Source organism: Falco peregrinus, chromosome 8 (genome assembly GCF_023634155.1).
Source record: "Falco peregrinus isolate bFalPer1 chromosome 8, bFalPer1.pri, whole genome shotgun sequence".
NCBI lineage: Eukaryota > Metazoa > Chordata > Aves > Falconiformes > Falconidae > Falco > Falco peregrinus.
Genome location: NC_073728.1, coordinates 59543824 through 59559114, shown reverse-complemented (window position 1 = coordinate 59559114; position 15291 = coordinate 59543824). Strand labels below are relative to the sequence as shown.

General features: G+C 52.7%; 1 protein-coding gene across 2 annotated transcripts in view; it reads right to left on the bottom strand.

Moving 5' to 3' along the window:
* FLT4 (fms related receptor tyrosine kinase 4) overlaps positions 1-15291 on the bottom strand; it is a 59788-nt gene that overhangs the window by 9114 nt on the left and 35383 nt on the right. For both annotated transcript variants that reach the window (XM_055813212.1, XM_055813213.1), the window contains exons 8-24: positions 14786-14903; positions 13992-14143; positions 13073-13235; positions 11139-11283; positions 8379-8487; positions 6989-7348; positions 6593-6739; positions 5815-5946; positions 5423-5529; positions 4985-5120; positions 4097-4201; positions 2458-2571; positions 2130-2218; positions 1687-1834; positions 1018-1112; positions 556-678; positions 14-125 (exon numbers count right to left, since the gene is read on the bottom strand). In XM_055813212.1, the coding sequence (XP_055669187.1) occupies positions 14-125; positions 556-678; positions 1018-1112; positions 1687-1834; positions 2130-2218; positions 2458-2571; positions 4097-4201; positions 4985-5120; positions 5423-5529; positions 5815-5946; positions 6593-6739; positions 6989-7348; positions 8379-8487; positions 11139-11283; positions 13073-13235; positions 13992-14143; positions 14786-14903 (2355 nt within the window). The remainder of the gene's footprint in view (positions 1-13; positions 126-555; positions 679-1017; positions 1113-1686; positions 1835-2129; positions 2219-2457; positions 2572-4096; positions 4202-4984; positions 5121-5422; positions 5530-5814; positions 5947-6592; positions 6740-6988; positions 7349-8378; positions 8488-11138; positions 11284-13072; positions 13236-13991; positions 14144-14785; positions 14904-15291) is intronic.

The window sequence follows — 15291 nt, the reverse complement described above, 5'->3', positions numbered from 1 at the left end:
CATTAGCACTCACCTAGTGAGAATATTTCCCAGAGGAGGACCCCAAAGGACCAGACATCACTCTGGGTGGTGTAGACCTTGTCGAAGATGCTCTCTGGAGCCATCCACTTCAGAGGCAGACGGGCCTGCAGGAGGGAGAGGCAAGGCACAAACATTCAGTCAGGGACATCTCCCAGGACAGCCTTTCTTGTAGCAACGGGATGAAAGGGATGAATGGAAATCAGAGCCGATAGTCTTGCTCCTCTCTCCATGGAGAAATGGAGGTTTGGTTAGGCCAGAGGGAGAGATGGAGACACCGAAAGGAAGAGGAAAGAGTATAAAGAAACAAGAGTAAGTTAACGACAAGCTGAGGGGCAGAAGGAAGGAGATAGATGTCTGCTGGTGGTGGAGGAGGAGAGCACATACATCACTGGACCAACAGTTCCTGGTCCCAGCCACACAAGTGGTTCCACTCCTCCTTTTTCATCTTCTCCTCAGTTTATTCCATCCCGAGAGTAGTTTATGAACACCTCAAGGGGGCCTAATCTGTATAGGGTTTGAGAAGATGGCACTCACACTGCCTTTCCTGACGTAGTCAGGGTCCTTGTAGATGTCCCGGGCCAGGCCAAAGTCACAGATCTTTACCACGTTGTTCTCCGACAGCAGGATATTGCGAGCTGCCAGATCTCTGTGGATGCACTGAGGGCACACAAAGAGGAAGGGGAAAAATCAGAGGGATAGCACCCACCATCAGAAAGTGTGGAGCACCCCCCTTCCCTTGTGAACCTGAGCTGTAATGCGGGAATGGTAGAAGTGGGAAGGATAACAATTGCAAAAGGAGGTGGTTAAGGAGAGGGTGAAATACAAGAGGACTAATTTCCCATCTTTGTGCATGCAGGGCTACCTCAGACTTCCTGAGAAGTGTGAGGCAGGGTCACTGAACCTCTCTGTGTGTCACCTGTGAAGTGGCTGTAGGCAGGCCTTCTCTGATCAGGCATGTGCAAAAGAAGAGGGGAGTGAAGGAAAGGGTGAACTCACCTTTCGGGACGCCAGGAACTCCATGCCACGTGCTACCTGGAAGCTGTAGCATATCAGGTCTTCCATTGTCAAGGGACTTTGCCACAAGTCATCCACTGTCCAGGAGTACAAGAAAATAATTACACAGTGAGAGAGAGGTCTTTTGTCATTCTTCCGTTTCTCCAGGACTGTGGGATACAGCCAGCCCCTTGGTGAGATACAGCTAGTCCTCAGTGCTAACTGGAGTAACCAGCTCCCCTCTAGGATTTTCTGCTTAGGTGGCAGAAAGCACATGGCAGGGACCTGCTCAAGTGTGAGGAGAATGAGCCCAGCCTCCAGCACATGTCATTCAGACAGGGATGTGGGGAACAGGGCTGGAAGGGACTCTGAGGGTCAGCTCGTCATTCCTGTCCTAGGGAGGACCCACTGAGATCCCCCTCAAATCTCTTTCTTTAGGCTAAAAAAACCCAAGGGGATTTAACCCTCTCTTCTGAGTTTTGAGACTATTACAAGACAACAGACGACTCTAGTAGCCTTGTTCAGGGAATTGCCATGCCACAGTGGAGTGATCAGCTGCAGGGCTGGGTCCTAACTTGCCAGTGTCATGCTCTACCCATTCCCCAAGCTAGCCAAGTCTGGCATTTTTTTGGTGGGCCAGGTGAGGAGCTGCTGCTGAGGCTGGAGTATTACCTTCCTGGACTGGCTGTGCTGTCTGGTTCTTGTGCATCAGGAAGCGGTTGAAGATAGCGCTGTCGCTAGTTCCGGAACGACTTCTCCTGTCTGCTCTCACTGCCTCCACGATGGACTGGACCTGAATACGCAGCCTGGGAGACTTCTCCTGGCAAGGAGACCAAACCAAAACCCTCAGGAGGCACCACACATTGTAACCCCTGCACCCACAAGCTGCACAGTCTTTTCCTGTTCTTGGAATGTAATTATGGCCTGGAAGCACCTATCTTCCCTTGCAGAAAGAAATTACTTCCCTGATGGCATGTGAACCCAGATCACTGTGTAAAGTTGATCTGCTGCTAGACAGAGGGTGTCTTTGTCCCATTGTCAGATCATATTTCACACTAAACATCTTCCTTCCCTAGACATGGGACAGGTCTCTAGGGTCAAAGGAAGACACTTACCCTGTAAGGACTGAATCCTTCCCGCTTGGTCCGCAGGTAGTTGGAGAGGTTTCCATACTTGCAAAACTCAACAATAACCATGAGTGGACCTGGTGAGAAGACACCAAAGATCAGGGGCAGAGGTAAGGGCTTGGGATGGTCAGAATTTGCCCTGACTTATGTCACGTGCGGCCCCACTGAGCTGTGGCACCTGTCCTAAATGCACACAGACACACTGATAACATCCCCACATACCCCTGTGGTGGCACATGTGGCCAGCAGAAAGCACACAAGGGGACAAGCACTGATCTCTGGTAGCAGGCAGAGTCTGTTGCTCTGAAATATTTACCATTGGGTTTGGTACAGGCACCCAGCAAATTCACCACGTTGAGGTGATTCCCGATGTGAATGAGGATCTTCAGCTCTGACATCAGTGCCTTGTGCTCACTTGCGGTAGCTCCCTCTGGAAACACAGACATGCCACATCACCATGCCTCCTCGCGGCATTTCACTCCCCCTCGCCACCCTTCTTCTGGCAGAGTGTTAATGTGAGTCTTGCTGAGAAGGCTGTGACCCCAGAGTCTTGGTACATTTTGTTATTGCATGTTTCCATGTGAAATGTCAGAGCTTTGTCTGGAGATCCCACATCCCTGCTGTAATGAGTAGGGTGCTCCCTCCAGGTGCAGGCACCCAGAGCAAAGGACAACATAACCTGTGCCCGACAGATTTTTCTCTGTGATAGTTGTGTGGGGAAACAGATGACTTGAGGCTTACACACTTGAATCTTTGCCCTTTTGGCCTTAGAACAGAGATAAAGAGCTGTAAAACAATGTGAAGGAAAATTAGAAACAAAAGGCATCTGAGTCTTTTGATCATGACTGAAGATAGGAGCTGTCTCAGCTCAAACCCAGAATATCTTTTTATGATTCCTCTCCAATAGCAAACAGTGTTGTGCCCTGGCCAGCTCTCTGTACTGCATTTTCTCTCTGAGTGCCTAATTCACATCAACTCTTGATCCTCTGTTTTACCCTCAGGGTGTTCTGTGGTTTTGTGTGCCTTTTTCATACTTCTTGGCTTCCCCACATGCATTTTGCATTACTTAAGAGTTGGTAAATTTAGCCTGAGACAGAAGCATCCTTGTGAGCTGCAACTGATGGGCCAGCTGAGAGCCATGCCTTAAAGGACTGTGAAGCAAACTTGCATGTCCAGGATGCCCTCTGCGATTTCTGTGCAGATCATTTGTACACTTGCAGTGATAAGTACTGCTGAGATGGGCCATGATTTGGTTTCCACATACAGGTCACTGCCAGCCAGAGACTGCCTCGGTATTTTGTTGGGTGCCAAACTGCAAAATAATGTTTTGGATGCCTGTCTGAAAGTGTGGCTATAAAAGCTTAAAATTTCACTCTGGATTGACCAAGCTTTGGGTGCAAAGCCAATTTAGCCCTCAGAACTGGGTAAGAACTGCAACCTGCTTCCTTACCCAGGTCCGAACCTGGCCCATAAACACAAAATACAAGCACATTTGGAAGATGGCAACTGAAAGAAACACTTCTTTTAGTGACCTGCCAAAGAGGGGGTTTGGATTCTTGTTCGTCCTTTGAGACAGATTTCATTCTTTGCCTTTGCAGACAAGGTAAATTTCCTTGAAAGCCGACCTCCTCAAGTTCCTGCTGTCTATTCTGCCACTTGCCTCCCAGTGCAGCTGAATGGGGCTAAAGCATCCATGAGGGGAGGCCAAGAGGATCAACTGTGTTGAGACCAAGAAGCCATAAATTAAAAGGCTGGCTCCAGCTCCTCTCCTCTAGTTCAGGGCTGGCTTATGCAGAAGCACCCAGGAGTGCTTGTGGGAGACAAAACATTTTTTCCAGAGTTTTAACAAATGCTTTATGCAAAAGACAGGTATTTACAGGGTGGATATTCCCTGGCAGGTGCCTCATTCTTTGCTGTCTACACAGACTGCATATTCTGCTTCACTGTCCACATACCTTTCAGCATTTTGACTGCTACGGTCTCACAGCTGTTACTTTTATTGATCCCAAATGCTGATGCTTCCACCACTTTCCCAAAGGCACCGTGACCCAGGACTTTACCTATGAGCAAGGAGAGAGGCAGTGTGAAGGAAGGCAGGTGCAGCACAGGCAGAATGGAATGAAAAAACAAAAATCCCAACAGGAAACCATGGGAAGAAGAAAGAACAAACATCATAAAGGAAAAGGAAGGAGTGGAACGTGTGCCCTTCCCAGGTGGCTGCTTGCTTTGTCAGTAAGAATAAGAGAAAGGATGATGGGAGGAACTGAGGCAGAGCTGGCATGGACAAAGCAGAGGAAGGAAATGGCCCTGCAGAAGTGAGGGGCTGTTTGTTGCCCTTAAGCAGAGCGTATGGGCAAGGTAAACGTGACACCTTGCAGCAGAGCAACCAGGGCTAATGCCACTGCTCTGTGCCTCAAAGGCAGTCTGCAGCCCTTTTAACTCTTCCAGACAGAGGCAAGAGACTGCAGGTGGGTATCTCAGCATGAGGAGGATAATGGATGCAGTCTTGGGTCTGGAGCTTGTGGTACCTGCTGTGGACTGTGTGTTCTGTCCAGATTGCCACTTGGAGAATATGGGGATGTGTTTTAAAGCATGCCCAGAGGTCTTCTGGTCTCAGTGATGCCTGTGTGGGTACACTGGGAGAGTCTGGGCTTACAGTTGGCTCAGACCTGTCCATAGAGTCAGACCCAAAGAGATTTCCCAGGCACAGCTGGGCTTTAGGGACAGTCTGGGGAAGAAGAGGGGAAGCCTGAGGCAGAGAGAAGGCATTAAATACAGAGGTGAGAAACCTGGTGGGAAATGCTGGCTACTGCACGCAGTGGCAGGGAGGGAGTCCAGCTCACCTAGGCGCAGGCGGTCTCGCGGGAACTCCCACTTGCTGGAATCATAGGGCAGGTACTCGCACTGCTCCTCCAAAGGCACCTCACCGGGGTCCATGATGATTGAGAGGTAGCCTGTCTTGATGTCTGCGTGGGCAGGCTGCAGGAATCAGCCAACACAAAGGGTGAGGAGATGCCCTGCCTGTACTGGGTGCTGACTCCCAGAGGGGATTTGGTTCCTTTGCCTGCCTTGACCTGCCTCCCCCTGGCAAAAGCCATTCCCTGTCACCTCCTTTACCACAGCCCTTGTACACCCTGTCCTTGGTGGTGACAGCGCTTGAAGCAGCTCTCAATGACCTCTTTTTAGCAGATGCTGTCATACAGCCCCATATCACTGCAATGGTGTTGCCCCAAGCCCTGCTACATCACCTCCCCTGCCCTGGGACAGAGACAATCACATACCCTTTTGATGTTACAGAAGATGAGAATAAGGAGGATCCAGAAGAAAACAGCGATAACACCAGTCCCAATCAGGATGACAATCTCCACATTGGTCCTGTCATCAGAGCCTGTGGGATGGGAGGGAAATTGCAGCTTCAGAGATTCTCATTCCATGCCCCAGCTCGGCCACCCCTTATAGCCTGCTTCAGGATGTGGGGAGACTGGGGAGGTGTGTTTGCCTGAGCTAAACATGCTCTGGACTATACATCCTCCTGTGAGAGCACCATGCTACCAGCCAGGCCTAGGGGCTTTGACTGCCTCCTGCTGCTCAGTGTCACAGGGAAGAGGCATGGGACCTTGGCCACACTCCTACTCCACCTCTTCATCCCCAGGGGTGTCGTGGCTGCTGGTACCTTCCACAGAGACGCTGGCCGAGGAGTTCACGCAGCCCTTAGCATTGCAGACACTGCACAGGTAGAGCCCAGCATCCTCCTCTCTCACCCTCTGAATGCTCAGCTTCTGGTTGAAGTCTGCCAGGTCAATCCCTGTAAGGCATGGAGGGTTGTGGTGGTCACTCACAGGGAGGGGGGATTAGTATGCCGGACTCATTCAAACTTAAAATAAGGCTCCTATTTTTTGCCCAGTTTATTTTAGATGGCAGAGTGAAATTGCACCAGCTGGCAGATGCTCTCTTCTGTGGCCTGATGGCCCAGAAATACCCTGGAGGGACCTTCCCCAGGCAGTGTATGGAGGGGATGAAACCCCCGCAGACAGTGCTGGCGGGGCAGGGATGGTGCCAGGCTGTCCAGCTGGTGTGTCAGGGCTTGTTCCTTTCCCTCTGCAATGTGCCTGGATCCCTCCCATGCTCCTTCCACGGGACCTGGGTTGGTCCCTCCATGAACACAGCTGCCAGGCACTGGGCTGAGAGTATGAAGATGAACGATTTACCTCTCTCTGCTCTCCAGCTGAATGTGCACATGCACAGACAGTGCTGAGCCAGGCCCTAGGGCATAGACTTGGCCAACGAGACTGCGTCAAACTGGGATAGAACATGATTAAGACTAGAGTTCAGCCAATTCAGAGAATGGCTGCCTTTGCCTGGGTACAGCAACTCCCAGAACCCAGCAGTATTCAGCTCTCCAGCTGCTGGACATGATGCCCTGCCTTTGATTCATCCCCAGCTCACTGTACCTGACACTTCTTCAACCAGTTTCTCGTCTTTGTACCAGCTGATTTCAGGAACGTGGTTGCCATCCACCTTACAGCGCATCTCTATGGAGTCGCTGATGTTCACCCAAATGTCTGTCAGGTTCTGCTTGAGGCGAGGAATCTCCAGGGCTGGAGGAGCAGCACAAAGAGGAGGAGGGGAAAACGGGAAACTGATTGATCAAAAGAATATCTGTGTTCCTGGGGGGCTTTGGGTCTCTGACCCCTGCTGAAGGGTGTCTTGAGAACCCAGGTGCCCTGCCTTTGCCACCTTGAGTTTAGCTTGATTGCGTGGCTTCCCCTGGGGACAGACTGGGAAGCTGATGGCAGCAAGAGCATCAGCTCTCCTCTGTCACTCCCGCCTGCCCTGTGGACCCTCACCCTGCACAGAGATGTATTTCTTGTGGCAGTGCTTCTCCCGGGTCTTCCTGTTCTGCACCTCACACACGTAGTCTCCCTCTTCGCCCAGGGAGATGTTGGGGATGGTGAGCAGCAAGGTTGCATCATTGGAGTCAGGCTGGAAGCGCAGCTCCCCCTGCATCTTGGTGGCATAGTGGTGGACATTCTTGCAGTCCAGCACGAGGGGGTTGCCTTCCTCGTCATGGAGCTTGGAAAGGTTCAGCCGATACCACTGCAGGTTCTCATAGGTGTAATTGTCCGCATTGCAGCTCAGCTGTAGGTCCTGCCCTTCTATGGGCTCTTCCGAGGGCTGGGACTCAATCTCAAACCCGTCTGGAATGGCTTTCAGGAAGGAAATGAACATGTGAATGAGTTTTTATGGCTGAGCTGCCAGACACAATGAACTTGTCTCCTTGGGCTCAGCTCTCTGAGACCCCCCTGTCCTCAGCCAGGGTAAAGGAAACTGATCGAGAGCAGAACTGTGACACGCAAACTGCTAGCAATCGACAGCTTAAGCCCAGTGAGTGCTACGGGATATGCTGAAGTCCCGCGGTCAAATTAAGAGGGGTCACAAGTGTAACAAGTCTGGGAGGTCTGAATTAGGCTGTTACGACTCTCAGCTCAGCTGCAGCATCCTGGGTTGCACATGTACCTGCTTTTACATGTGCCGACAGTTACACAGCCAGGCTGGACAAGGTGCTGTTCATCTGCCTCCGCAGAAGCTGGTGGCTCTTACAGTACAGGTGCTATGTATGAGGCTCATGAGCCCTGGCTTCTGGGGTCTGTTCAGAGAGGCACAAAGATAAGCCCCTGCTGTGCCCTTGCTGGGCTCCCTGTCCCCAGCAGACAGGGACAGACTCCTGCCAGCATGGGGTACCACTGGCAGGAAGCTTATGCAGCCCCTGACGGGTCATGACTCCAGCCCACGCTACTGGGCTTTGGCTTCTACAAACTCGGCTTCCTCCCACCACCAAAATCCCGTGGGGACACTGCTGGGGGGGCTCGGGCCAGCACGACCCTCCCTGGGAGCAGGGCGGGCAGTGCCACTAGAGGATGCTCTTGGACCAGGCACATGCCCAGCCCAGGATGTCCCCAGCCCAGGACCTGCCAGGGCTTCTCCAGGACCTAGACACAGGCAGCACCGGTTCATTCCCAGGTCTGCCTGCCAAACTCTGCCTGTGCTGTCTGTTGCCAGTGTTCCAGGTTTTTGCCACTCAGCAGAGCTCTGGAGCAGCCCTGCTTTCCTGCTGGCTTCCTAGCCACTGTTGAAGGTGCTAGCTGCGAATGACAGCACCTGACAGGTCTAGGGACCTGCCTATTTCAAGCAGAGAGCTCGGCTGATGCATGTCAAGGGGACATCTGCAGTACTTACTGGTCACGTAGAAGTAGATCAGCCGCTCGTCTCGACCCACTTTGTTAGAGGCAATACACTTGTACATGACTGAGACGTTGGCCTCCTGGATGGCCAGTTTGCTGACTGTCTGATGGAGGGAGAGAGCATAAGGAGTTAGGAAGAGCAAAAGGGAAGAGAAGCAGCATCAGTGCTGCTCTCTGGCAGACAGCAAAGCACACAGTGAGCCTGGCCCCAGGTGGCAGCTGTACCTGGGAAAAGTTTATGCAAAAATAGCCCCTTATTCCGTAGCCCTTTGTGCATTTTAAGCCTCATCTGCTAGCTCTAGCAACAGTGACGTGGATTTATTCCTGATCTCTGCTCCTTTTTTGCAGAGCCCAGCCAGCATAGATGGCTTTCCATTGGGAGCTAAGCCCCTTGGGTCGCCACCATGGGGACAGGCCTGTGCCCAGCAAGGGGGACATGAACAAGATGCAGGGTTGAGGGGTAGGCTAAGCTCCTGCCAAGCTTATACAGCGGAGAGAAAGGAAAAAAATACCAAGGCTTTGATTCCCTGAGCCCTCTGCAGTTAAATGACTACTTAGTGTCCCACAGAGTTCAGTGGATTTTACAGGTATTTACAGACCTGCAAGCACTCCTTTTATCTGTAAGGAAATCAAACCTGTGAAAGCATCCCAGCTCCCACTACTTCAGGAAGAGCTGTCATCTTCTGTCCTTAAACTCCAGGTGTACATAGACACAGTCCTAAAAGCTTCACCCTCCCTCCTTCCAGTAAGACATGACTAAGATTGGGCAAAGAGCCAGGCTGCTGCCCTGGGAGCACAAACCCAGGAGATGCTGCCTCCAAATAAGCCAGGAAAGGCAGCTGGGGAGTAAGGCAGCTCTCCTCCTTCTGTCTCACACGGCACATGTGTGAGCTGCCAAATATGTTACAAGCACTCCCCTTAGAGGAGATCTGAAGTTTAAAGCACAGGTTTCTCCTCCTTCCCGGTTTAAATGACAAGTTCATTACATGCAAAAATCCCTCTAATGGAACAATGTTTAAAATGGAGAAAAAAAAAAAAAAAAAAAAAAGCATTCCTACAGGGAAACTACTTTACCTTTACTATTCATCCCATAGACTTTGGGAAGCATTTCCGTTCTAAGTGGCAATGTATTAGCTTGTGTTAATCAGAAGGAACAGTCATTCATTCAGTGCATATTCAACACAGCTGAAGTGACCTTATTACTAGTACTTTTGTGCATTGCCTTTTCCGTTTCTTGGGGTTATTCAATACAGCTGAAGTGACCCTATTGCTGGCACTTTTGTGCGTTGCTTTTCCTGTTTCTTGGGGATTTTCCTTCTAATGTGCACCGTTATGTTTGGGTTGGGGTTTCTGGATTTGGCATCGTCCTGCTGTCTGCAGTGCGTGGCTGTGCACTGCACACACTGTGGCTCATTTCGGCCTTTCTGGACATAATAAAACACAGGAGGATGGTAAGAGAAGACAGACAGAAAGGAGGAGAGGGAGAGAAAGCAGAGAAAGAGGACATAGCATCCCATCACAAATGGAAGAGCTCTCTTCTCACAGAGCTCTTGCACATCCCTGGGCTGCACAACCTAAGTTGAACCTCCAGGACAGTTACAACCAAATAGATGGAATGACAAGGACACAGCTGAGGAACAGGAGGAAGAGAATAAGGAAAAAAGGGAAAGATCAAAAGCGACCAAGATGAGAGACACATCTGGAAGGGGACACAAGGGCTTCTCACCCAGGAGCTCCCACCACCCCTGTTTGCCTCCTTGAGGGACGCCAGTCTCTGACCCTCTACGAAGGAGCTTTGGCTGCTTGGGAAGGAGAAGCATCTGCCTCTGCCACCCTTTTGGCAGAGTGATGAACTCCTCCTGGCCAGGCCAGGGAACGGGAAGTGCCTTTGGAGGTGTGTAGGAAAACAGGAAGTGACTTTCGGAAACAGGGGCCCATTTGTTTGTTCTGCATCCCTCTGTGAGCGGCTGGTGCCCGACACCAGTGGGAACAGGAACCCCGTCACGGTCCAGACCTGACACTCACAGCTACCAGAGAGACAGACACAGAAACAGGCAGCAAAAGCGGTGTCTGGCTGTTTGCAGGTCATATGCTGCAATGAGGGAGAGATGTTCTTTCCAGAGAGGAAATGCTGTGATGGAGAAGTGGGCTCTGTGGGGCACACGTGCTCTCACTCACAAATCTGCAGCGGCTGGATGCCAGCATCTCCATACCACCCTCACCCCCCTGGGATGGGGACAGTTGGATGAAAAGACCCACCACACACTTGCATGTTCCCAAGGCCAGAGATTTCCTGGTCAGTTTGTGACTCCTGCTTAACCTTCTCAGCTGCCCAGGCTGCTCTGTGGGGTTTGGTTGTCCTGGAACAGCTCACACAAGAGTGCTCAGAAATGGCCATGGGATCCCCCCCAGCACACGCTCCCCATGCCCTCCCCAGCTGGGTGCCCTGTGTTCAACAGCAACCAGTGTAAATCCTTCTGCGCAGTCAGCCCCAGAGGGAGCCTCTCTGGACGCAGGATGATTTCTCAAAGATGACAGCTCTCCCTGGCCCTGGGGCTGCCTGGTACTGCCGAGCCCCAGAGCTGGGAACAGCCGCTGATGGTTTACTTTAGCAGCAGAGGTGTGAAGCCCTCCCCAAATCTGTCTCTGCCAGGCTTTTTTCCAGGCCACTATTGCTGGCTGATTACAAAGGACCAGTCTGAGGGTGCTGTCTGCATCTCCCTGCTCCTGGACAGGCTTGGGGCTACAGCCTCACCTTGTTCCGCCCCTCCACGAACTCCACCCAGGTGTCAATGCTCTCGATGGGGTTCACTGCGTCCTGCTGCGACACATCTTTCCAGTCCTTGCACTCGGGCATCCGGTCCCGCTGATGACGCCTTGCTGCCCGGTGCCTGCTATTGCTAATGCAGCAGCAGGGGAGGAGCAGGAGAAAGAGGAGAGAGACAGAGAGAAGGTCAGCTGGGAAAAGGTGGCAAAAATAGCTTTGTGTCTGAGAATTGACGCCCCTGTCCTCTATCGCTGCACAATTTCCCAGGTCTTTTGGTTACACACAGTTCTGATGTGCTTTATAAGGGTGCTCTGCAATCATGAGTGAGGCAAACACCTATAAATGTGAAAACTGAGGCAGGGAACAGATACTTGTGTCCCAGGCAGTGTCTTCACCCCCAGGCCTGTGGTTTCATGTTAATGGTGGAGAAAGGCAGAAGTGAAATTGGTTCGTGTGTGCCAAAGGAAGTTCCTGATGCCTTCGCTCAGCAACAAGGTCTTAAACCCCTGCTTGGGACTGAGTCAGGGATATCACAGACTGGCTGGATGCTGGCCTGGAGAGCACACAGTGCAGCACCCAAGGGTGCTCCTGCTACCCCTGATTCAATAAATACCAGGAGAGAAACATCGCAAGTAGAGATGCTGCTGGTGTCTGACAGGGCAGGGTGGTACCTGTTTGGGCTGAAACAGGCGTGTGGGAGGAAGTGCCGAGATCTGTCAGGGACCCCAGATGCTGCAGCCTGCAGGGTGCTCCAGAAATGCAGATGGGGCAGGAAGATTGGAGGGTCTGCCCAAAATCCAGGGTGGGAGGTGTGAAGAGAGAAGGCTTATGGTGACAGGGAAGCAGTGGGGAGCTGAGAGCCTGAGAGCAGTGGCAAGGGCGCGCGCTGGCAATGCAGGGCAGAGCACTTGGCGAGGTGAGCACAGCAGTGAGCTGTGTAAACAACAGGAAGCTAGAAAGAAGCCTCCTGCATCCTCTGGAGCTATGCTAGGCAGGAATACGGTGGCCTTGGGAGACAGTGCTCATAATTCATGGGCCTCGCCTTCCTGACAGGGCCACAGTGCACTTGCATGTGATGGAGAGCTCTCTGGCATCCCTGGCTCAGCAACAGCCTGCACAGGGCTGCAGGACCTGGCTTCCTCCAGGCACCCTGATGTCCTCCACCCTGACTGCTCTGGCTACAACTCTCCAGCATCCCTTTTCCTTCTTCCTGTGAGGCTACCACTAAAAAATGCCACTGCAGCCCTGCCTGGTGCTGCCTCAGCTTCCCAGGGTGCAGGCAGTGGTCATGTGCCCTTTCTGCCTGCACAGACACCCTCCTGGCAAACCATCCTAGCAGCTGGCGGAGATCTGGCATTTCTCCTGGATTCAGCAACTCTTCCCCACATGCAGCAGTTCTGCTCACCTGCCTATGAGTGCCTTTGTTTCCATCATTACCCAGCAGAAGATGAAGGACCAAAAAAACACAGGGACCTTAGGGCAGGAATGGGGTGAGCCCCAGCTGCTCTCTCAGGGTCTTACCAAGGGGCTGTGACAATTTCTCCTGCAATGTGTCTCAGTTTCGCCATTAGCACAGTGGTCAGTGGTTTTATTGCAGGTGCTGTGAGGTGTGGCAGGGCCACAGACATTCCCTGCTGGATGCAGATGGCTGAGAATGTAGGGAAACTATGGAAGCCCTTGACGCCAGCCAGGCTGGGCAAAACTCTCACACAGAGTACAAGAGAATCCGTTATGCTCCACTGCCTCCCCACAGGGTGAGTGGGTATATGGTGTCTGAGCTATCAGTGCTGTCCTCCTCTTGCCATATTGTGGCTGGGAGAGCAAAAGCAAGACAGAGTCTGGACACAGCCATGGTCACAAGGAGCTCTAATGCCATTCTGGTGGCCTGATAAGACATGCGTGTTGGAAGAAATGGCACTTACAGGCTGCGTCGGGAGAACATCCGACAGGGCATCCACGGCCGCCACTGCCACTGGATTACCTCTGGCGCTGGGATGCCATAGACTGTGCAGGTGAGGGCCTGGGGGCTCCTCCTGGAGTAGATGCTCGGGGAAGAGGCTTCCTTCTCATGGATGCGTGGAGGAACTGCAAGGATCAGAGTGACATCATGAGCGGCCCCAGGCTCAGCTGCTGCATCCCCAGGCCAGGCACAGCCCTCCCCAGGCCCGTCTATAGAGACTGGGCACTAAAGCACTATGTGCACTCAGGGCAGCTCCTGGGGAGCTCAGGCCTGCAAAGCAGAGCAAGTTATACTTAGGCAAATTCAAGTGATGTCATTTCTCCTTCCTCTGCAGGGTGTGACTGTCTGGATGCTGCAGGGCTCAAAGCACTGTCTGGCAGCCCCCAGCACAGGGCTACAGAGACTGCCAGAGACAAATCTCCAAGCAGCAGTGCTCTTCCAATGCTTTTGTGCTGGTATCTGGTTCCTGCATGACAGGCACCAGTTTCTGCTGGGGGAAAGCTCCCTAAGAGCTTCCCACCCAGAGGAACTGCCCCCACTCCAGGTTTCGTGTGTGTTGTTGCAGTTGCCCTGCCCTCCAGTCTGCATCAGTCAGTCACCCTCAGCTGCATCTCTAACCGCAGCTGGAAAATTGCCCCTGAGCAAGGCCATATCCTGCCCAGAGTGATGGAACCAGGAACAAAACTGTGCCATATCACACAGACCACAAGGAACCAGTCTCACTGTGACCAGAGCATCCTTCAGCAATGGGGGAGAAGGAGATGATGTAGATACCAACTGCTTTAGGATAGCACTGGGGACTTGATCTTGGAGCAGCCCAAAGGCTGGGGCCATGGATGCAGCACTCTCCCCCTGGCTCTAGACCTGGCCCCCTCCCTTACCGTTGACAATTAACTGGAGGCTGATGCGCTTCTCCAGCCCTGCCAGCCTGTTCCGCAGAACCAGCGTGTATGTCCCAGCATGCTGCTCCGACACATCCTTGATCTGCATTGAAGATTGAGATTGCTTGGGAATTAGCTTCCCGTCCTTGTACCTGCAGGGAGGCAGAGAGAAAATGCAGCCACAGGGAGGAAGTGTCCCATTGGCAGCTGGGCAGGGGTTTGCTGGTCCCCACTAAGGTGCAGTCAGGGTGCCCCTTTCTAGCACTGGGGACCTCTCTGAAGACACCTCTGGGCTTTCTCTGGACCCAAGTTACGGGTCTGTGCGTTGTCTTGTACGGATGTGTGTGGGGTCAGGGACGTTGTAGCTGTGCCCTGAGCAGTGTGCAGGTGCAAAGCTCCTCGATCCCAGCTAGCTCTGGTGAAAGTGCAACACAATGCAGTGCACAGCCTGGCCCACTCCCTTGCTCCCATGGGCAGCCACAATCCTCGCGGCAGGGGTACAAGAGGGGCAGCTCCTGCAGGAGCTCCACTTGGCCCCTCCAGACAGTGCAGAGCTGCCAAGCCAAGCCAGGACCTTTGCTGCTTCTCCCCCAGATGTCACCTCCTCCTGTCCCAAGCTGTGCAGCTGAGAGCCAGGTCAGGTGGGAGAAATGACCCCCATGGGTGGAAAAAAGTGACACATGGGACAATCTTTGGCACAGAGGGACCTAGCAATGAGGCCAGGCTAAGCTTCCCTACTTGACAGAGGGAAGGAGGAGAGGAGAAGGTGGCTCAGGCTAAGAAAGGTGCGTTACCACTGGAAGTCTGGTGGGGGGTAAGCCACGACTTTCACCGGCAGCTTCACGGCTTCATCTCCTGCGGTTGCTTCTATCACTGGGCCCTTCCTCCACTCCACATTGATGAAGGGCTTTTCTGCAAGAAAAAAGGGTGAATATGGGAGAGGAGAGCACAAAGGGATAGGCTGTCACCAAGCTCTGCTACTCTCTACGGGGCCTGACTTCAAGGACCAAGGACAGGTGTGGTGTTGTGGCACTGCAGTTGAACACGACTACTTCTCTACAACAGTAATAACCATTCATAACGATAATTACCACTGTCAAAATAACCAAAATCCACTATTGTCTTGTCTGCCCATACAACCCCCAAGCTCTCTTCCACATCCCTGTTCCCAGCAGGGCCCCCTCCCTGGAGCAGAAGGGAGTGGGTGCCGGGCAGGGTCGGGCAGGCCAGCACAGCACTGTGCTGCGTTAACTGGCAGTTAAAGAGCTGCCTCTGCCTCGCTGTTGGGAGCCAGCAGGCA